The sequence below is a fragment of the Oryctolagus cuniculus genome, chromosome 19, assembly GCF_964237555.1.
Source record: "Oryctolagus cuniculus chromosome 19, mOryCun1.1, whole genome shotgun sequence".
In the NCBI taxonomy this organism is placed as follows: domain Eukaryota; kingdom Metazoa; phylum Chordata; class Mammalia; order Lagomorpha; family Leporidae; genus Oryctolagus; species Oryctolagus cuniculus.
Window position 1 is genome coordinate 15,775,480 of NC_091450.1, and position 22,128 is coordinate 15,797,607.

Here is a 22,128-nt window from a genome sequence, read left to right on the forward strand (position 1 = left end):
GAGATCTTCCATCCACTGGTTCACTCTGCAAATGACTGCAATGGCCAGGACTGGTCCAGGTCGAGCCACGTGCCTGGAACTCAATCTGAGTCTCCCTTCTGGGCGTCAGGGACCTTGGTACTTGGGACATCCTCCACTGCCTTCCCAAGTGCATTAGCAGAGAGCTGGATTGGAAGTAGAGTGGCCAGGACTTGAACCACTGCTCTGATATGGGATGCTGGCATCACAGGTGCCACACCACCAGCCTCATGACTGGCTTTTTTAAAAATTTTTTTAAGAGTTATTTATTTATTTATTTGAAAGGAAGAGTTCAGAGAGGCAGAGAGAGAGAGATAAAGGTCTTCCATCCGTTGGTTCACTCCCCAAATGGCTGCAGTGGTTCGAGCTGGGCCAATCTGAAGCCTGGAGCCTGGAGCTTCTTCCAGGGCTCTCACGTGGGTGCAGGGGCCCAAGGACTTGGGCCATCTTCTACTGCTTTCCCAGGCTATAGCAGGGAGCTGGATCGGAAGTAGAGTAGCCAGGACTTGAACTGGCCCCCATATGGGATGCTGGCACTGCAGGCAGCAGCTTTACCCGCTGCACCACAGGGCTGGCCCCATGACTGGCTTTCACTAGCATGTTGTTCATGTGTGTGATAATATGTGCAAGCATGTCCTCCTTATTATTTTATTTATTTGAAAAGCAGAGAGAGATTGCATCCACTGATTCACTCCCCAAATTCCTGCAACAGCCAGAGCTGGACCAGGCCAAAGCCAGAAGCCAGGAACTCATCGTGGGCCTCCATGAGGGTGGCAGGGACCCAAGGACTTGAGCCATTGCCTGTTGTTTCCTTAGGTGTACTTCAGCAGGAAGCTGGAATCAGAAGCAGAGCCGGCACTAGAGCCCGGGCACAGGAGGGGCGTTCCAGGCAGTTTCATAACCACTGCGTCTAATGTCCCCCTCCCCTTTGATGACCAAAATACGGTTCTTTATGTGGATATACCACATTTTGTTTACCCATAGACCAATGGGCAGGCCTGTGGGTTGTCTCTACTTTGGGGTTGTGAGGAATAAGCCTGCTGTGAACCTTTGCGTGATGGTTTCATGCGCACGTCTATTTTCACTGCTAGGGGAAGTCACTCAAACCCTGGGCCGATCCGAGATGGTGTCCGTGTTAAAGAGACTTGTTCAAGGTTAGATCAGGAAGGGGCCCCATATTTCTGTGATCCAGCTCTCTCTTCTGACAAATGAAGAGACAGAGGGAGCTAAATAACATTAATGCCAGCCAGAAATGTGCTGAGCACTCGGCACGTGCCAGGCAGGCTGCCAAGCACTTCACCCCGGGCAGCTCACCGTGGCCGGGGGATGACTCAGGAGAAAGGCAGCCGCGGGCCTGGGCCCAGGGAAGGCTGGAGGCAGAGGCCTACCGAGGGGAGCCACACACCTGCGTCGACCTGCCTGTGACCTGCAGTGCACGCCCTCTCTGTTTTACCTTTTATGTCTAAATCATGGCCCTGGCCTCATGGGTAGTGGGGATGAACAGCTCCCGCTTTTTTGTTTGGTTTTGGGTAGATTAACTTTTATTTATTTGAAAGCCACAGTTACAGAGAGGAAAAGAGACAGTCAGATCTTCCATCAGCTGTCAGCCACTGGTTCACTCCCCAAATGACTGCAATGGTCTGGGCTGGGCCAGGCCAAAGCCAGGAGCCAGGAGCTTCTTCCGGGTCTCCCACGCAGGTGCAGGGGCCCAAGGACTTGGGCCATCTTCCACTGCTTTCCCAGGCCGTAGCAGAGAGCTGGATCGGAAGTGGAGCAGCGGGGTCTCAAGCCGGTGCCCATGTTTAATGCCAGTGTTGCATGTGGTGGCTTTACGCCACAGCGCTGGCCTGGAGGATAAACAGCTTTAATGTGCACGTCAAGTGCGGGAGCAGGGCTGGGGAATATGTGCTGTGTGCTCCTTGGTGGTTATTCCTTGGCACTGCCCCTCTCCCTGTGCTACAGGTATTTCCCCTGACGAGAGCCCCCGCCAGGGCGGTCCTGCCGGGCCCTACCAGCAGTCCCAGCGCCTGCAGCTGTACGCCCAGGCCGCAGAAGCACTGCTGAAGACGGGGGCTGCCTACCGCTGCTTCTGCTCGCCCCAGCGGCTGGAGCTGCTGAAGAAGGAGGCCCTGCGGAACCGCCAGACGCCCCGGTGAGTGCCCGGCCCGCCCCCGCTGCTGGGGGTGTGGGTCACCTAGTACTGCATCTCACACGTCACCCCTCGTTCTCGCCACCACCCATTTGCGTGGGTCAGGCTGCTGGCCATGGGGTGGTGGGGTCCCTGTGCTCAGGTGCCTCGAAGCTGCTGTGCAGGACTTGCTGGCCTGTGATTATCTCAGCGGTCCTCTTGGGAAGCTTTGGCTTCCATCTTCTGGAGGCTGTGGGTAGCCTGCTGGCTGTTGCCAGGAGACCCGTGTTCCCTGCCCCGATCCTCTCCGGGGGCAGCTGGAGCCCAGCAGAAGACATCTCGTGGCCTTTGTTGTGTTCTTTGGAGGAGGTCACTAGGTCTGGCCCACACTCAGAAGGAAGGGACAGCCCGGGGCAGCAAGACCAGGAGGTGGGAGTCCTGGGGCTGTATCAGAAGCTGCCTGCCGTGTGGGTATTGGGCAGTACCACGTAAAGTGGTTTAAATTACTGCTCTAAATAATCCCCGTACCCTCATGGTCTACACTGCAAGATCCCTCTCCCACCTTGATTCTGGCCACTCTCTTCCCCTCTCCAGGGACACGTGGCGTTCGAATTTTCACGTGTCTCCTCCTGAGTGCTGAGGAGTGGGTGTGACTTCTCGTCCCCTGCACGGGTGACTGCACGCAGTGTCGTCCACCTGCCGTTCTGAGCACTGCATCATTTTTCCCCTGCTGGTGTCGTGCTCTGTGGGGTTTGGATCTGCTGTCATTCACTTGGTCTATTCTTCATTCACAAACTTCTTGTTTTAAGATTTATTTTATGTATTTGAAAGGCAGAATGACAGAAAGTTCACTCGCCCAGTGACTGCAATGGCCGGAGCTGGGCCAGGCCAGAGCCAGGAGCTTCATCCGTGTCTCCCATATGGGTGCAGGGCCCAGGCACTTGGGCTGCTGCTTTCCTAAGCACATTAGCAGGAAACTGAATCAGAAATGGAGCAGCTGGGACTGGAACTGGCTCTCCGATAGGAGATGCCAGCCTTGTAGGTGGCAGCTTAACCCGCTGGGCCACAACGCCAGTCCCCTATTCGCAAACTTCTGTGTCAGTTTTTTCTGTTGGGAAAGCAAGCAGTGGTGAGTGATGTTGCCATCCATTTTGCACGTGTGTGGTGCATTGGTTGGCTACCTTTCTAGGTGTGGAATTGCGGGGTCAGTTGGTAGCTTTGCTACTGCCCAGCACCTGCAGTGGCATCCTAACATTTCAGTTCTAGTTCCGAGGAACCATTTGGACAGGTGCTTGGATGACTGCACGAGGTACAGCGTTGCTCTTCTATTATAAATGATCTGTCTCTCCATGGAAGGGTCACTTCTTAAAATCACGGCTGAGCCCTGTCATGAGACCAGTGCTTGCAGCCATCTGCTGGTTGAGCACTTGGCTGTGACAGGACTAAGCTTGCAAGCTTTACATGTTCATCTGTATCTAGACGCTTTGGGGCACCTGTAACTGACGACCTTGGAAAAGCGACTAGGCGGAACTGCTCATTTTCTAACGTGCTGACCAGTCGCCCTGGGGTGTCATTAACATGCAGATTGTGGGGTGGGGCTGTGTGGACCGATGCAGCATATTATGCCAGAGCATATGCCATACAGTTGTTCATCTCCCCGTCTTTGGCGGTCTGGACATGGGCGACTCCAGGAGAAGACCGGGCGCTTAGAAAGGGCAGGGCTCCTTCTGGCCCATCTCCGACTACTTTGCCTCTTCTCTCTTCGTTTAAGTAGCTGTGGCAGGTCCCAGCACACCCCTCCCTCCTCCGCCCCCACGCTCTTGGGTCAGCATCCAAAGAGGGCAGAAAGGAGAAGTGAGACGTTAAAGGGGATTTTCCAGTTCCGGCTCTTGGTCTCTCTTGCCTGTATTTGGAGGGGAAACTCCTTTCCTACCCTTACCACCATCTGGATTGGTGCCTGGGGACCAGGCTAATCTGGACTGGTCACTGGTGTGGGGCGAGTGGGCTGCCGTGTGGGCTGTGCCCATCACAGGTCCACCCCTCCGGCTAAGCCTCTTGCTATTTCCTCATTAGTAAGGGAGGGGGCGTGGCTGGTAGGCAGACGGACGCTGGTGCCTGCCATGGCATGTTTCTCGCTCAGTACCAGCCTCGGGAGACAGCTGACGGAGGTGAGTGAGTGCGACTGCACAGCTGTCAGAGACGAGGGTGGGACTCGGGTCTTCAGGGAGACAGCTGACGGAGGTGAGTGAGTGGGACTGCACAGCTGTCAGAGACGAGGGTGGGACTCGGGTCTTCAGGGAGACAGCTGACGGAGGTGAGTGAGTGGGACTGCACAGCTGTCAGAGACGAGGGTGGGACTCGGGTCTTCAGCTATTCTCTAGCTTTCACTTGCTCTGCTTCCCAACAGGTACGACAATCGGTGCCGGGACCTGAGCCAGGGCCAGGTGGCCCAGAAGCTGGCCAAGGACCCCACACCTGCCATTCGCTTCCGCCTGGAAGAGGAGGCGCCAGCCTTCCAGGACCTGGTGTATGGCTGGACTCGGCATGAAGTGGCCAGTGTGGAGGGAGACCCAGTCATCCTGAAGAGTGACGGCTTCCCCACCTACCACCTGGCCTGCGTGGTGGACGACCACCACATGGGCATCAGCCATGTGCTGCGGGGCTCCGAGTGGCTCGTGTCCACCTCCAAGCACCTGCTGCTCTACCGGGCCCTGGGCTGGCAGCCGCCTCGCTTTGCCCACCTGCCGCTCCTACTCAACAAGGATGGCAGCAAGTTGTCCAAGAGGCAGGGGGACATCTTCCTGGAGCACTTTGCGGCTGTCGGCTTCCTGCCCGAGGCCCTGCTCGACATCATCACCAACTGTGGCTCGGGGTTCGCAGGTATGCAGCCCCTGGGCGGTCACAGTGGCAGAAAGCGCAGCCTTGTCTGACTGGGGCTTTGGTTGAGGCACACCTGCTCTGTGATCCCTGCCTCGTCCCATGGTCTTGGGCAAGCTCATTCTTCTGTTCAGCATATGTCTATTGACCCCAGCACTTGGTACGTGCTAGGGCACCAAGCTGAACACAGTAGACAACAGTCCTTGCCCTCCAAGAGCTTAAAGCCACTGAGACTCAGTTGCGTCATCTGTACGGGGGATAAGCGGCTGCCTCGTAGGGTTCCAGTTCGAGTTCTCTGAGCTCGGGAGTGGAAGGCACCCAGAGTGGAGCCTGCCACACAGTAAGCCCAGAAGTTATGGATCCGATGATGATTAGAATCTAGTTTATTCCGGGCTGAGCTTTATCTGTGGACCAAGGCAGAGCTCAAACCTTGAAGAAAGAGCAAACAGCAGGGCCTCCTGTTTCAGGGGTCTCTGAGAGTGTGCTTCCTATGGACTGCTCTAGTGTCGTTTAACCCTGAAGGTAGCCTCGATGGACGGGTGTATGTTACATCCACTGGTTGTGGAAGGACTGTGAGGTTCGGAGAGGTTGAGTGGCTTGCCAGTCGCATGGCTAGCAAGGGACACAGCACGGTAGGCCTGTGCCTGACCACTGTGCCTGCTGGTGGTGTCAGCCAGAGCCACCACTCGTGCGAAGCAGCTTGCAGCACCTTGGTTCTCATCCCTGCCTGAGCTTCAGGACTAACCCAAAAGCTTGTAACACACTGATGCCCAGGCCCCACCCAAAGCCAGTGGAATCGGGAGCTGGGGTGCACCCAGGCGATGGCCCCCTGTAGTTACAGCTCCCGTCTTTGAGGCTAATGGAGATTGGCTTGGCCTGATTGTTTTCAGACTCTTTTTCCCCCTTAGCAACAGAACCTTCTCGGAGAATGATAGCTCCTTTGGGCCCTTCCTATATAAAATAGCGAGTCCAGTCATTTGGGTCAGAGTGGAACTGGGAGTCCGGAGCTTGCTTACTCTGCCTCCTCGTGTTTGCGGTGGAGGGAGGAAGCTATGGAACTGGGCCTGTCTCCCTCACAGAGAACCAGATGGGCAGGACCCTGCCGGAGCTGATAGCACAGTTCGACCTGAGCCGGGTCACCTGCCACTCGGCCCTGCTGGAGCTGGAGAAGCTCCCGGAATTCAACAGGTGAGTGAGGAGCGTGGAGAGCCCCAGAGAGAAGATGGTTCCTTGCTCAGCACAGGGTCTCAGGGCGGAGGATACAGGGGCCTCTGTGGTCACGTGCACCTGATTGTGACTTCGGGCTTGTATCTAATGCTGGGTAACTATGAGTCAGCCGCCTGACCTCTTAGAGTGGGGGGCTGGGTCCTGTGGTAGGGCTATATTCAGATTTCCGAGGTATCTCCAAACCGTCTTCCACAGTGGCTCTACCAGTTTGCATTCCCACCAACAGTGGATTAGTGTGCCTTTTCCCCCACATCCTCGCCAGCATCTCTTGTAGCTATTGTGAATGAGATTGATCTTAGAAGTTCTTTCTCAGCCGTGGCATCGTCTGTATACAAAGGCTGTTGATTTTTGTGTATTGATTTTATATCCTGCCACTTTACCAAACTCTTCTATGAGTTCCAATAGTCTCTTAATGGAGTTCTTTGGATCCCCTAAATAAAGAATCATCATCTGCAAATAGGGATAGTTTGACTTCTTCCTTCGCAATTTGTATCCCTTTGATTTCTTTTTCTTGCCTAATGGCTCTGGCTAAAACTTCCAGTACTATATTGAATAGCAGTGGTGAGAGTGGGCATTCCTGTCTGGTACCAGATCTCAGTGGAAATGCTTCCAACTTTTCCCCATTCAATAGGATGTTGGCCGTGGGTTTGTCATAAATTGCTTTGATTGTATTGAGGAATGTTCCTTCTATACCCAGTTTGCTTAGAGTTTTCATCATGAAAGGGTGTTGAATTTTATCGAATGCTTTCTCTGCATCTATTGAGATAATCATATGGTTTTTCTTCTGCAGTTTGTTAATGTGGTGTATCACATTGATTGTTTTGCGCACATTGAACCATCCCTGCATACCAGGGATAAATCCCACTTGGTCTGGTTGGATGATCTTTCTGATGTGTTGTTAGATTCTATTGGCCAGAATTTTATTGAGGATTTTTGTGTCTATGTTCATCAGGGAAATTGGTCTGTAATTTTCCTTCAATGCTGTATCTTTTTAAGGTTTAGGTATAAGGTGATGCTGGCTTCATAGAAAGAATTTGGGAGGATTCCCTCTCTTTCACTTGTTTTAAATAGTTTGAGAAGAATTAGAGTTACTTCCTTTAAATGTCTGTTAGAATTCAGCAGTGAATCCATCCGGTCCTGGGCTTTTCTTTGTTGGGAGGGCCCTTATTACTGATTCAATTTCTGACTTGGCTATGAGTCTCTTTAGGTTTTCTTTGTCTTCATGGTTCGATTTAGGTAGGTTGTATGTGTCCAGGAATCTATCCATTTCTGCTAGATTTCCCTGTTTGCTGGCAGACAACTCTCTGTAGTAATTTTTGATGACTCTTATTTCTGTGGTGTCTGTTGTTACATTCCCTTTGTCATGTCTAATTTTATTGAGTTCTGTCTTCTCTCTCCTTTTTTTGGTTAGTTGGGCCAATGATGTGTCAATTTTGTTTATTTTTTCAAAAATCCAGCTTTTCATTTTGCTGATCTTTTGTAATGTAAGAGACCCCAGGCTTTAAAATGTGAGCATGTAGGTGCACGCAGTGCTGTTCTCTGCTCTGAGTCCTCGAGAGCCACATCCTTGGCCTCTCCTCTTGTGCCAATCCCTGGGATTCAGGGAGGCCAGGATTCTGCTTTATAAACTCAGGTGCCTGTAGAGGCACAGCAGGTAGCAGAGGGTAGGAGGTGGGCGGGGTGGGAGGCCCAGCAGCGGAGGGCCTGGCGAACTGGGGCGCTCTTGGCAGTCGCAGCTGGAGTCTGCAGCTGATTGAAGCCCCTGCAGTCCCATCTCCTCAGGTCCCAAAAGAAGGCAGAACGTTTAAAAAATATATATTTAAAATGTATTTGTTTTCATTTCATTTGAAAGGCAGAGCAAGAGGTCTTCCATCTGCTGTTGTATACCCCACATGCCCACACACAGCCAGGGCTGTGCCAGGCCAACGCCAGGAGGCTGGAACTCTGTCCGGGTTTCCCATGTGGGTGGCAGGGACCCAAGTACTTGAGCCGTCACCTGCTGCTTTCCAGAACTCGCATTCTCAGAAAGTGGGGTAGCCTGGTCTTGAACCAGGCACTCTGATCTGGCATGTAGGAGGTTAAGCTGCTGTGCCAAATGCCCGCCTCCCAGAACTGTCTTGTTCATGGGACTTCTTCCTGATATAAAATGCCAGCTATTTAAGAAGCCCAGACAACAAAACGTGTGTGGATTGGTGGGAGCCCAGGCTGTCTGTCTGTAATCTTCATCTGATCCCTTTTTATAAGTGTAAGGAGAATTCGGCTTCTTGGGTGTGCAAGGGAGGGCTAGCGTGATGTCCCCTTCCCCCTGCCGCTCTCCGGGAGAGAGGCTGTGAGTGGGCTGGGGGTGCCAGCCACAGGGCAGCCCCGTGTCTTCTCCCACAGACTGCACCTCCGGCGCCTGGTGAGCGATGAGACCCACAGGCGCCAGCTGGTGGGGAAGCTGCAGGCCCTTGTGGAGGAGGCCTTCGGGAGCCAGCTGCAAAACAGGCACGTGCTGGAGCCGGCGTACGTGGAGAGGATCATCCTGCTGAGACAGGTGTGTCTCGGGGGGGTGGAGGAGGAGGGTGGGCGGGCACCCCTGTTCCTCTCGCCTGGCCTCAGTGCGTTCGGTGACCGCCTCCTCCCCCAGGGTCACATCTGCCGCCTGCAGGAGCTAGTCTCCCCCACCTACTCCTACCTGTGGACGCGTCCCGCCGTGGGCCGAGCGCAGCTGGGGGCCATCTCGGAGAAGGTGGACACGATTGCCAAGCGCGTGCTGGGGTGAGTACCCGCAGGCTGAGCCCAGGCTGTCCCTCTCCCTCCCACGGCCCACTCTGGGACCTGGCTGTTGGGTCCCCAGTGGAACTCAGGGCTAGTGAAGCAATCCTGGCTCCTGGCTGCCTTTGGTAGAGGGCGCAGCCAGAGGCCCTGGGCTGTCCCTGCACAGGCTGTGGTTTCTACCAACCCGCACAGCATCCCAGCCTTGCCACTCACCGAGCTAGTTCACCCGACCCAGGGGGCTTCGCTTTGGTCGGGTTCCCACGCCTCTTTGAGCTTCCGTTTCCTCATCTATAAGGTGGAGATGGTGCTGGTTCCTCACGGGAGGTTAGCCTAGTTAGAAGGGCAGAAGAGGTGATTGCTGGTGCTCCTACAGGGGCCAGATTACGCAGGGGCCCTCGTGTTTCCAGCTCCTTAACTTCTCGCTCCCCTTCCGTCTTGCCGGCTGCTTAGTGCGAGTCTCTGTGGGCAGGATTCTCCTCCCGACAGTGAAAAGGGCCACACTCAGCTGCGTGGCAGCACCTTCCTCCCTGGGTTAGGCCAGGAGGGAGTCCAGGGCTGAGCCGCTTTCTCCTTCTCTCAAGGGCGCTGCGTCCCCAGGCTTTGCCCCTGTCTCCGCAGGCCACGGGGCCTCTGGCACTGTCACCGTGCAGCCAGAGTGAGGAGGAGGAGAGGGAATGGGACCCTTTGGAGAGGCCTCACTGAAGAGCTGCAGGTGCACTTCCTGCCATGTGCTAGCTAAAACATCTAGGACTGTAGAAAAGGGAGGATGGATGCCATGGAAGCGGGAGCAGCCTCTCTCAAGCCTCCCATTGTGGCTGCCAGACAGCCTTGGCCCAAACCTCCAAACGTCAGCTTTGTACTCCTGCGATGTGGGATCCACTCTGCTTGTGCCAGATTAGCCTGGATCCTCTGTCCCCACATGTCCCCACACCAGTCTCCCAGACCCAGGAAATGTGGTGTTTGGCTCAGGCCAGGTTGTATGCTGCACCGAGTGGACCCCCAGCCAGAGCAGATGGGCTGAGAGCAGGGGAGATATGGGCCACTGGTAGCAGGAGACAGGCTGGGTGCAGTGCAGCCAGGCAGCAAAACCTACCAGATCCGCATTTGACTTCCAGCCTAGCGTGGCTGTGAGGATTCCGTTAGCACAAGGCAGCACGCACTGACTTGTGTGTGTCTCTGCAGTGTGCTGTTTTCGTTTGGACATGTTTTATGTAGCTGCATCCCTCTGTGTGTGTGTGTGTGTATTTAAATTCACAGCAGCCTAATAAAGTATCTTTTTAAAGATTTTATTTATTTATTTGATAGAGTTTTAGACAGTGAGAGAGACAGAGAGAAAGGTCTTCCTTCCATTGGTTCACTCCCCAAATGGCCGCTACAGCCGGTGAAGAGCCGATCCGAAGCCAGGTGCTTCTTTCTGGTCTCCCACGTGGGTGCAGGGGCCCAAGCACTTGGGCCATCTTCTACTGCTTTCCCAGGCCACAGCAGAGAGCTGGATTGGAAGAGGAGCAACCAGGACTAGAACTGGCACCCATATGGGATGCCGGCACCGCAGGTGGAGGATTAACCTACTACGTCATGACGCCGACCCCTAAAGTACTATTCTTAACCTCATTTATACAGATGAGAAAGTTGAGGCATAGGAGGTTATGTAACTTGTCCAGAACAAGACAACTAGAAGTCAGAGGAGCAGGGACTCTAACCCAGGCAGGCTGAGTCTAATGCCATCAGACGTCTGCGCGTGTTCCCTGTTGCTGCTCTCGTGTGAAGTGCTAGGCAGTGCCTGCCACCTGGAAATGCTCAATATGGTCTTGCAGTTTCTGAAGAGATAAGAATATATGCGTGTGGCAAAAACTCCAAGTGGTACGAGAGTTTATAGGTAAGAAGTAGGTCACGGCAGGCATTGGACGTAGCAGGTAAGATGCTGCTTGGCATGCTTGCATCCTGTATCAAAGCGCCTGGGTGTGAGTTCCAGCCCTCTCCAATTCCAGCTTCCTGCTAATGCGTATTCTGGGAAGCAGCAGGGGAGGGCTCAGATACTCGGGCCCCTGCCACGCTCGTAGGGCCTAGGTTGAGTTCCTGGCTTCTGGGCATGTAGGGAGTGAACCAGCGGGTGGGGACACTGTCTGTCTTTCTCTGTCTCCCGCTGCCTCTCAAATAAGTGAAAAATAAATAAATGAAATTTTTAAAAAGTTGGTCTTCCCTCTTACCCCAGCCCCCAACAGAAAGGCAGAATTACACTTAACAGTTTCCTTTATGAAATGTCTATGTATTGAAGGATATCTGTATATGTGTATGTGTGTGTGTGTATATATATATATATATATAACCTAATGTTATAATTCAAAAAAAATTTTAATTTAGTATTTTAATTATTAACACTTTGTAACCTTGGTTTACAACCTAGAATTTTTTTTTTTTTTTTTTTTTTTTTTTGACAGGCAGAGTGGACAGTGAGAGAGAGAGAGAGACAGAGAGAAAGGTCTTCCTTTGCCGTTGGTTCACCCTCCAATGGCCGCCATGGCCAGCGCACTGCAGCTGGCGCACCGCACTGATCTGATGGCAGGAGCCAGGTACTTCTCCTGGTCTCCCATGGGGTGCAGGGCCCAAGGACTTGGGCCATCCTCCACTGCACTCCCGGGCCACAGCAGAGAGCTGGCCTGGAAGAGGGGCAACCGGGACAGAATCCAGTGCCCCGACCGGGACTAGAACCCGGTGTGCCGGTGCCGCAAGGCGGAGGATTAACCTAGTGAGCCGCGGCACCGGCCCTAGAATTTTTTTTATAAGCTTTATCTTATTTATTTGAAAGAGTTACAGAGAGAGGTAGAGACAGAGCGAGAGAGGTTTTCCATCCATCCACTGCTTCACTCCCCACGTGGCTGCAACAGCCAGAGCTGGGCTGATCTGAAGCCAGGAGTTTCTTCTGGGTCTGCGATGTGGGTGTAAGGGCTCAAGGGTTTGGGCTATCCTCCACTGCTTTTTCAGGCACACTAGCAAGGAGCTGGGTTGGAAGTGGAACAGCCAGGACTCGAACTGGCGCTCATATGAGGTGCCGTTGCTGCAGTCCAGGGCTTTAACCTGCTGCGCCACAGCCCCAGCCTAGAATTATTTTTAACCATCCATTAGAAGTCATTTTTTAAATTCTTGTCTCCCATCCCATTGGCCTAGTTCCAGAACCTTCTGTAGGTTATTGCTAATTGCTACTCTTAATTATATCTGAATAATTTCTGAATAATCCTTGTTAGTTTCCTTTTTTTTTTTTTTTTTTTTTTGCTTGAAAGATACACTGTAGTAGCACTGTTGTGTCATTTGTGTGTTGCTGTCCACTTCATGGTGTCTCTTTAGTTTGGTCAGGACGTTCCTTCCTTTCTGTAGCAGACTTACTCCTATGTGGTACTGCTCTGCCATCATGTGTGCATCTTCTATTGACAGACATTTGAATTGCTCCAGGTTTTGCTGTGTCTAACTACGCAGTGACTAGCCTTGCCTAGACATCACAAAGCATGTTTGCACATGTGTCTCCAGGATAAATCCGCAGGCACTATTATTAATAGGAATACTCTTAATTTAGGACATCCCACAGTAGGGGCTGGTGGTTCTAATCCACCAGGACTCAGTGTCTCAACTTGCCCACCCCCGCCGTGTCAGATTTCAGAGGCGCTCTGGGGCTCCCGCTGGGGTGCAGAAAGCCAACACCCAAATGTTCAGAAGCGGCCAGATCACTGGAAGCCCCTTTCGTGCCCGTGCCAAGCTCTGGGCTGCCGTTCTTGGCCACCTGGCACCGGTCATTCTTTGATCAGCTGCCTGGCAGCCTGCTTCCCGTGGTGACAGTAGGGAGTGTGTGCTCTGTTCCCGTGTTACGTTTTATCTTTTCGGCATTTTGTCTCCCTGATCTCATAATAGCAGGAATCCTGTGGCCCAGTGCGTGGCTGCCTTAGTCCGCTGGGGCTGCTGCAGCAAAATGCCAGCGACAAGGTGGCCTGCTGCTCCTTGGAAGTCGGAGAGCAAGGCGGCAGGCACACGGCTGGCCAGGGCTGGCCAGGGCTGACTGTCCGCACCCTCTGCCCTCCATGTCTTCACCCGGCAGAGAGGATGCAGGCTCTCCCTGGGGTGTCTTTTGTAAGGACACTAATCCCCTTCCTCCCAGAGACCTGCCTCCTGGTGCCGCCATCCTGCCATCCTGTGGGGGGATCTCAGCAGGGGAACTGTGGAGGTCGCACACATGGAGACTAGCAGGAACGCGTGAAGAACAGCTACTTCTCTCTTCCGTTGAAGCCCATTTGCCGAAGTGCTGGAAAGGCGTGCAGTGAAAGGCTGCCACTTCAGATCACGGAGTGTGACCCTGTCCCCCAAGCTGACAGTGCCCCGTCCCCCCCCCCCCACCGGCCTTGGCAGCCCAGCTGTGTGGACCCTGTGGTGAGCAGGTGGGGCTGCAGTTGGCATCGTGGGTCCTCATCCATTCCAGTGACAGTCTGCAGCCTTGGTCCCTCTCCAGTGTCTCCCATCTGAAACCTCTGATGAAAACGGGAGCTGAGAAGCTGTGGTGGAAAACGTGCGGCCCTGCCCTTCCCCCATCCTAGCTCTAACTCAGCATCAGGGCCGGGGCCAGGGCTTGACAAGGCCAGCTTGAACTGAATGCGAGTTTACCTCAAAACCCAAGCTGGCTTCTAGGGGATCTCGGCCGACTGCCGGGCAAGTGGGGCTTGGTTGCTGGTCCTGGGATTTTAGAGCCCCGTGTGCTCAGACTGGGGGGGGGGGGAAGGATGATGTGCAGCGAGCTGGAAGCTGGAATTCCTGGCTCCCTCCTCTCTGCTCTCGTGTGCACCCTCCTCAAAGAGTCTGCCCGCAGTGGGCTCGAAGCTGCGTTCCAGATAACTTCCCGGCGTTACCCATTCTTCCATTCTCTGTCTAACCCGTTCCTACAGAGTCTCTCAGCTCTTAGATGCAATGAATCTTAGCTAATTTTTCAAACTTTACATTGAAATGTAAGATCTGACAGTTCTGGCAACTTCCCTTGTGTTAAGGTCCTGTACTTAGTGCTTTACAAGTTCTAACTCCCCCTGTGCTGTACAGATACTATTATTATCCCCACTTTATAGATGAGAAAATTGAGGCATGGAGCTTACATGATGCAGAGGTAGTAATTAGTTAATCTTCATATGGTACCCTGCTCGTTCCCTATCTTATGGTCACTTGTTTGGGTTATCGCTGTATTTGGTCCCACGGTGGTGGTCTTTTGTTCTCCAGCTTGGATGTTTGGCGGTCAGGGTGGGTTTGGAGGGGTTAGGTCTCTCTCCATCCAGCTCATGATATAACTGATTGGAAGTCAAGTTTTCACACCTGCTTGCTTGCTTGCTTTTTAAAAAGATTTTATTTGAAAGGCAGAGTTACAGACAGACAGGGAGAGACTGAGAAAGGTCTTCCATCTGCTGGTTCACTCCCCAAATGGCTGCAATGGCCAGAGCTGGGCCAAGCCGAAGCCAGGAGCCAAGAGCTTCTTCCTGGTCTCCCATGTGGATGCAGGGGCCCAAGCACTTGGGTCATCTTCTGCTTTCCCAGGCCATGAGCAGAGAGCTGGATGGGAAGTAGAGCATCCAGGACCTGAACCGGCGTCCATGTGGGATGCCAGCACCGCAGGCAGTGGCTTTACCTGCTACGGCACAGTGGTGCCAGCCCCTCTCCCACCTGCTTTCCATTGGTCCCTGCAGGACCCTTACAGTTTGCACTTCTTCTAGGCTTTTGGAAAGATCTGGTACAAGCTTAACTCAGGATGTGCTGAGTGGAGAACTGAAGAAGCTGTCAGAAGGTCTGGAAGGCACCAAGTACAGTAACGTGATGAAGCTCCTGCGGGTTGCCCTCAGCGGACGGCCGGTGAGGCGGACAGAAGGGCTGCCTGGTTCCCTGGGCCCCTTACTCGTCCTTGCAGCTGCCACTTACTGGCAGGCCCTGGGCTCAGTCCGGGGAGATGAGGGTGAGGGAAACGTGATCACTCCCCGTCCTGCAGTCGGTCAGCTGGGTGCTTTAGGAACAGCAGCTGCACAGAGCACACCTGCTCCCCGCTTTTGTGGAGTGTACGGTGAGCACATGCGCACGGTAGCTCCCTGCAGGGCCCGTCCTCATCCAGGGCAATTAGAGACCAATGCAGTGCACAGTCTGCTCCCGGGCTGCAGGCAGCAGGCTGGGCTGACCCGGGCGCACTCCTGCACGCTGATGCTGACCCGTGTTCCGTGGGCAGTCTGAGGCTATATGGAGATCTTGTTGTTTCTGTTCTCAGCAAGGACCCCCTGTAGCCGAGATGATGATGTCCTTGGGACCAGAGGAAGTCCGAGAACGAATCCAGAACGTGCTGTCCAGCTAGGAGCAGCTGTGCGTGACAGTGGGTGTGGCCTGTGGAGGAGCGAGGCTGCCGGGGCCCTCCAGGGACCAGGTAGAAGGAGCCAGGAGTAGAAGCAGGATCTCTGGCTGCACGCAAGTGTGTTTCTGACTCCGTGGCTTTTGGCCAGGGGAAGGCCGGCTCATCTCACCACCTTGGCTCTGGAAACGAAGTCTCTGTGGCTGGGATTTGAAGCCACAGTACACAGTGGAGGTTAGGAGTTGGGTCCCATAAATGTCAGCATGCTGAACTGTCCAGAGGGCCCGGCTGCTGTAACAAAATACCTGGGAAGTAGGGGGCTTAAACAACACCCATTCACTTTCTCACAGTCTGGACGCTGGAAGTGCAAGACGGCAGTGTGGGCAGGGCTGGCTTCTCCTCCTGAGACCTCCGCTGTAGGGTTGAGGATGGCTGTCCTCCTCGGTTCTCTTACGTGCGTACGTTCCTGATTGCTCTGTGTGTCTCCCAGTCTCTTACAAGGATGCCAGATTAGATTAGATCAGGGCCCACAGCAGCCTCCTCTTATCTTGATGGTCACACTCTGTGGTGCTGGTGGTTGGGGCTTTGACATAAGGATTGGGCTGGGGGGGAAGGGAGGACACAGTTCAGTCCATCACAACTCAACTGGACTCCTGGATTCCCAATCCGAGGCCAGTTTGGACTGGGCGCAGTGAAGGACAGTTGACCCAAGCAGGGCTGACCTGGACATCAGACTCTTCGGGGGTGTAACGGGAGAAGCTTGCTCATTTACCCAGGGTAAGCTCTCCCGTCTCCTGCTATGCTTTGTCCTTGGACCTTGGGGTGGCCTGGGGCTTCATTGCCCAAAGGTCATCTGTTCCTCTTTTCCAGTCCTCCAGACGTCCATGGGCTAGAGACCTTCACCCTGCCTGTTTTGAGTCTTCCTATCCACCCCTTCCTCCTGCCATCACTTGTAAGTTATTGGCTGCAGGCCTCTGGAGTGAAGCGTTCTTGGGGTCTTGGACAAATGGGGACACCCAAAGTGAGAGGAGGATGGTGGCTGGCCGCCGAGACCCTGTAGGGCTGCGGGGCTTTCCCTGGGTGCCAGCCAGCCTCTCGGGTGGTCCCTGCCTCCGAGGATTCGCAGCATGTGGTTCCCTCCCACGGGAGCAGAGCTGGCTTGTGTGACCAGTAGGCTCCTGGGAAGATGATACAACTCGATTCCTGAGCCTGGTTCATAAACTACCTCATGGCTTCCGTCTTGTTCTCTTGGATCTCTTACCTTGGGGGTCCTGAAGACACTTGAGGAGTCCCGTGTAGAGGCCCCAGTGACAAGGGATGGGGCCTCTTGTCAACAGCCGTGTGAGTGCAGCATCTTGGGAGCCATCTCCCAGGCCCCGCCAGGCCTTCAGAGCACTGCGGTCCCGGCTGACATCTCTACCACGACCTCCCTGAGACCCTGAGCCAGCACCACGCGAGGAAGCTGCTCCACAGCTTCAGACACACGGATTGTGAGATAGTGAACGGTGAATTTGGAGTAATTTGCTACCCAGCGATCAGTAGCTACCAGACTGTCCTTGCCCCGGGAGTAAGGGAGCAGGAATTAAAAGGTGGTTGAGTCTTAGAGTCCTAGTCTTTGCTTTACAAGGACACTGGTAAAGTTCTGTGACTGCAAACAATAGAAACCAACCGTGCATGAAGTTGATTGGAAAGTTCAAGAAAGCCTAAGACTGGAAAACCGGAAGAACCAGGTCTTGAAACAGCCAGGAAGCCCGCAGCAGGACCAAGGGCCCGTCTGTCTGAGCTCTCAGTGGGAACGCATGGACTCCAGTTTTCCTTGTTATTTCTCTGCGTGTGCCCCTTCGGCTCCGGATGAATCAGCTGAAGATCGTGATTCTAAGGGCAGGGAGGGCCTGTGGTTGGCTGAGGTGCCCTCACCAGGCCTCAGCCAGGAAGAGGTGGCCTCGGATTGTATCGGTGGAGAAGTGACGCCCAAGGGAAACGGGGGTGCTTTTTCCAGAAAAACAGGGCAATGGCAGGAAGAGCTGGCGTTGGCTACAGGGAGAACAAGGAGCAACAGAACTCGGGAGTTTGCACTCCCCTGAGCCTCAGCCGATCGTAAGGGTTTGTTTTTGTTTTAAATGAAGCCAGGCCAGGATTTCTTTTCTTTTTTTTTTTTTTTCTTTTTTTTTACAGGCAGAGTGGACAGTGAGAGAGAGAAAGATCTTCCTTTGCCGTTGGTTCACCCTCCAATGGCCGCCGCGGCCGGCGCACCACGCTGATCCGATGGCAGGAGCCAGGTGCTTCTGGTCTCCCATGGGGTGCAGGGCCCAAGCACTTGGGCCATCCTCCACTGTACTCCCTGGCCACAGCAGAGAGCTGGCCTGGAAGAGGGGCAACTGGGACAGAATCCGGCGCCCCGACCAGGACTAGAACCTGGTGTACTGGCGCCACTAGGCGGAGGATTAGCCTATTGAGCCACAGCGCCGGCTGTGGCCAGGATTTCTATTCAGGCCTGTGACAATCTGAGTCCAAGCTCAACTCTAACTACTCAGTGGCATCCGAGCCCCTGCTTTGAAGATGCTCATGAAGAATGTTTGCTTCCGGTTTGCAATCAGGGAATATGAAAAAATATGTAAAGATGTATTTTATTTATTTGAAAGAGTTACAGAGAGAGGCAGAGGCAGAAAGATAAAGGTCTTCCATCCCCTGGTTCACTCCCCAAATGTCCACAAGAACCAGGAGACCCAGTCTGAGTTCCATGCTCTTGGCCTGGGCCTGGCCCAACCCCAGCTATTGTGGGCACTTGGAGATTGAACTAGCAGATGGGTGTGTGTGTGTCTCTTCCCCACTTCAAATTAAATAAATTTTTTTTTTAAGTGTCAAATTGATTCTGACGCATGCCACAACATGAATGAACCTTGGGGACTTTATGCGAAGTGAAAAGTTGGTGACAAAAGGACAAACACTGTGTGATTCTATTTATATGCATTACTTAGAATAGTCACAGCTGTAGATACAGGAAACAGAATGGTGGTTTCCAAGGTCCAGGGGCAGGACTGCTTACTGTGTAATGGGTGCGGAGTTTCAGTATTACAGGGTGGAAAGAGTCCTGGAGCTGGATGGGGGTGGTGGGTGCTCAGCACCCATAATGCGTTTGGCACCTTGGAACTGATCGCTGAAAAATGGTTCAGGTGGAAGATTTTATGTTTGGGTATATTTTTTTAAAAAACGTAGGTGCAAGTTCGAGTCCTGGTTGCTCCACTTCCGTTCCAGCTCCCTGCTAATGGCCTGGGAAAAGCAGCAGAAGATGGCCCAGGTGTTTGGGTCCCTGCCATCCACGTGAGAGACCCAGAGGAAACTCCTGGCTTTGGCCTGGCCCATTGCTGGCCATTGCAGCCATCTGGGGAGTAAACCAGCAGATGGGAGATACTTCTGTCTTTCCCTTTCTCTGTAACTTTGAAAATAAATTTTTTAATTTTTTTGTTATCTTGGTTGCAAGGCATAGAAGCACATGCAGGCTACCTGAAACCATGAAAGGAATTTAGTGAATAATTATTATTCTTACAGATCCAAAGGGCAAGCTTTCCAGGGGAACCTTGTGAGAGACTGGAATCTGTACGTGGGACCCATACCAGCCACTTTCCATCCCCCTGAGACCACATAGTTCCCGACGTCAGCCTCTGTGTCTGCTCCACTGTCCTTACTCTGTAGGCCAGCACTCTGTTCATCTCTGCACTTGGCCAACAGCCACCGCAGCCATAGCACTGAGTCCTCTCTCTTGCGTTGCCAGCGAAGTCATCGTATTCCATGTCCAAACTCTCGGGAGATTTATCTGTCTACCGCTGATCCCATGAACCAACCAGGTAGTGGGACAGAGTCTTTTAGTACTGTCATGGCTGCAGGGAGCTGACTCTGGTGAGTAGGAGAGCAGGACTTTCCCTGAACACATTCTCTGTCAACGTCATTTAGAGGGCATCCTTGCTAGAAAGATTTTTACAGCCACCTTGGGAGTCTAGCATTTCCTTCACATCGTTTTTCATCATAGGACTTATTAGTGTATGAACCCATACAGTGCATTTGTACTTGTTTACCTACCATCTCTCTTACTCAAAGGAATACAAGGCAAGCAGGAAGGCTCATTCTTGAGTCAACCTTAGCACCTGGCATATTGCCAGATAATAGTGGGGAACCAAGCAAAGACTGGGAACAGAAAAATCGTTGAGGGCCCTTTCAGAGGGGGTGGTTTCTTCAGGAGTGGTGTCAGCTGGTCTGAGCCCACCGGGAATGTACTCTGGGAAACCTCGCCTCTTTGGCAAGATTTGCAGTTGTATTCAGCAGTCTGGCCGGTTGCCTGTAACCTGGGCGGATTCCAGCTGTCCAGGAGAGGCTACTTTATTATTATTTATTTGAAAGGCAGAGCTGCAGAGGGAGAGAAATCTTCCATCCGCTGGTTCACTCCGCAGATGGCTGCAATGGCCAGGGCTGAGCCAGGCCGAAGCCAGGAGCCTGGAGCTTCTTCTGGGTCTCCCACGTGGTGCAGGGGCCCAAGCACTTGGGCCATCTTCTGCTGCTTTCCCAGGCAGCCTTCTGCCTATCAGAGTACCAGCTGATGCAAATGACCAATGCTGTATTCAGACCAGCTTAAGCCAACATGATTTATCGCCCCACAAAACCAGAAGTTCAGGGGAAGGCAGGCTGCAGGCTTGGTTAATTACGCGTTCAGCAGTGCCAGCCGGGCCCAGGGTCTTTCCGTTTCTCTGCCCCGCTGGTCCCAGCGCCTGTGGCAGCCTCAGCTTGTCCTGCTCACAGTTGGCCCCCAGAAGCAGTCGGGCTTCTCAGAGCTTCCTCCTTCATGTCTGGTCACGGTGAGGGTGACTTTCTGTGGCTCTTTGCAAAAGCAAGGACACTTCTCAGCACGCTCCCCCCATGCCTGACTTCCCCATTCCTGAGCTGTCCCTGCTGGGGAAGCGAGGGTCCTCACAGACCCTGGCGTGGGGACTGCGTTTCCCTCAGGTGCATGGCTAAGTGGGGACTGGCGGGCACCTGGACAACACAAGGGCTCCGTGAGTGACAACGAGGAGCTGGACAAGGCAGGGGTGTCCGTCACAAGGTTCCAGCTGGGGCAGTTCCTCTGGTGCAGTGGTGAAGACGCTGGGAGACCCACCTGCCGTACGGTAGTGCCTGGGTTCAAGTCCCATCTCCTCTCCTTCCTGTCCAGTTTCCTGTTGTGTGCACCAGGGAAAGGTAGCCGACTGATGGCTCAAGGACTGGGGCCCCTGCCACCCATATGGGAGACCCACATGGAGTTCTGAGCTCCTGGCTTTGGCCTGGCCCAGCCCTGGCTGTTGCAGGCATTTGGGGAGAGAATGACTGAATAGAAGAGCCTGTGTGTGTGTGTGCCTTTCAGATGAAGTGGGAAAAAAAACCCACTCGTGTCCTGAAGGTCTTCTGGCAGTGATATTGAAGCAGGGCCAGGCCACAGCTGGGAGCATTCGTAGGGGCTGGTGACCAGGTGAGGCAGGGAGCAAAGCCACGTTTGCTCAGCACAGCCTGGGAGAGCTGAATTAGGGCACTCCAGAAACCGTTGCCAGCCCGAGCCTCAAGGCCTGAGAGCCAGGAGTCAGCACGGGCAGCTGAGAGCCTGCCCATTCGAGCTCACGCTGTCCGAAAAGTTCATTCAGCCTTCCTCCTGTTGTCCTGCTCTCCCCGGGTCATCAGGATTGGAGGAGGCCGTCTGCCTTACTCATCCCACCAGTCATCGGGTGCTGATCTCCAGAAGCGCTGCCTAACCAGCTATCTGGGCATACCATGGCCCAATCAAGTTGACACATAAAAGCAGTTGTCACAGTAACGGTGATGGCAGAACAACATCGTGAATGTATTTAGCAATGCTGACGTCTGCCCTTGAAATGGTTAAGGTGATGGATTTTATGTGTATTTACTGCAGTAAAAAGAAGAAAAGAAATTAACCAGCAGGGCCCAAGGACTCTCACCCTTGCCTGTCTTTCTCCCCACGTGTCACTGTGTCAGCCACACTCGGCTCGGTGGGGGTGGTCTCCAGCCACATCAGCCCTCCCTAGGTTCTGGTTCGCTGTACTATGTTCCATCCTGCCTTGGTGCAGATGTTCTTTCTGTCTAGGACAGCGTTGTCCGCCCACCCCTCTCCCCCTGCACCTGGTCCCTTTCTCAGCCTTCAGCTCTCAACTCCATTATCACCTCCCCAGGGAGGCCTTTGACTTCCTCCCCAGAAGGCCACCTTCCTCTCATTAATCGTAAGCCCCTTGTTCTTTTCCACAGGGCACAGTTGGCGGGGATCATGTGAGTGGTTGGTTCTACACTTCTTAGTGTTGGATTGTGAAGGCTGTGCTGGGGCCACTCTGCTTAGTGAGAATACTGCTTTGCATCGTGGAGGAACTTCACTCGTTTGTGGTTCCTATTTTGGTAGACGAGTCACATGATGTGAATGTGAGTCTGACAGTGTTGTCCATTTAGAAGGCAGCACAGATTGGGCTTGGCGCTGCTGGAGCTCGTTATGATGCCCTGGGGATTTCCAACTTATCTTTCAGATCCGGGCAGAATGCTGGGGTCATGGCCTTTCCTTCCGTGCCAGCGTGCCTTCAGCTTGGCCTCCTGTCACCCGTGTCCCAATCCAGACGGCAGTAGGACAGCCCTGCCAACAGGAGGGGACTAGAGAACCCCTCGTGGCCGAGTCCAACCAATCTTGTCTTCTTTGAGTACCAGATCCTGTTAGGCCTGGGGCTACAGAGGAATAGGACCGGGCCTTAAC

General features: G+C 53.6%; 1 protein-coding gene across 6 annotated transcripts in view; it reads left to right on the plus strand.

Moving 5' to 3' along the window:
• EARS2 (glutamyl-tRNA synthetase 2, mitochondrial) overlaps positions 1-22,128 on the plus strand; it is a 39,527-nt gene that overhangs the window by 4,523 nt on the left and 12,876 nt on the right. For 5 of the 6 annotated variants that reach the window (XM_051847506.2, XM_070064582.1, XM_002711847.5 and 2 more), the window contains exons 3-9: positions 1,981-2,170; positions 4,554-5,026; positions 6,103-6,211; positions 8,633-8,786; positions 8,880-9,010; positions 14,743-14,878; positions 15,282-19,102. In XM_051847506.2, coding sequence (XP_051703466.2) covers positions 1,981-2,170; positions 4,554-5,026; positions 6,103-6,211; positions 8,633-8,786; positions 8,880-9,010; positions 14,743-14,878; positions 15,282-15,365 — 1,277 coding nt within the window. In that variant the 3' untranslated portion in view covers positions 15,366-19,102. Of the gene's footprint in view, positions 1-1,980; positions 2,171-4,553; positions 5,027-6,102; positions 6,212-8,632; positions 8,787-8,879; positions 9,011-14,742; positions 14,879-15,281; positions 19,103-22,128 lie in introns of those variants that run through there. The other variant, XR_007920137.2, reaches the window with a different exon arrangement.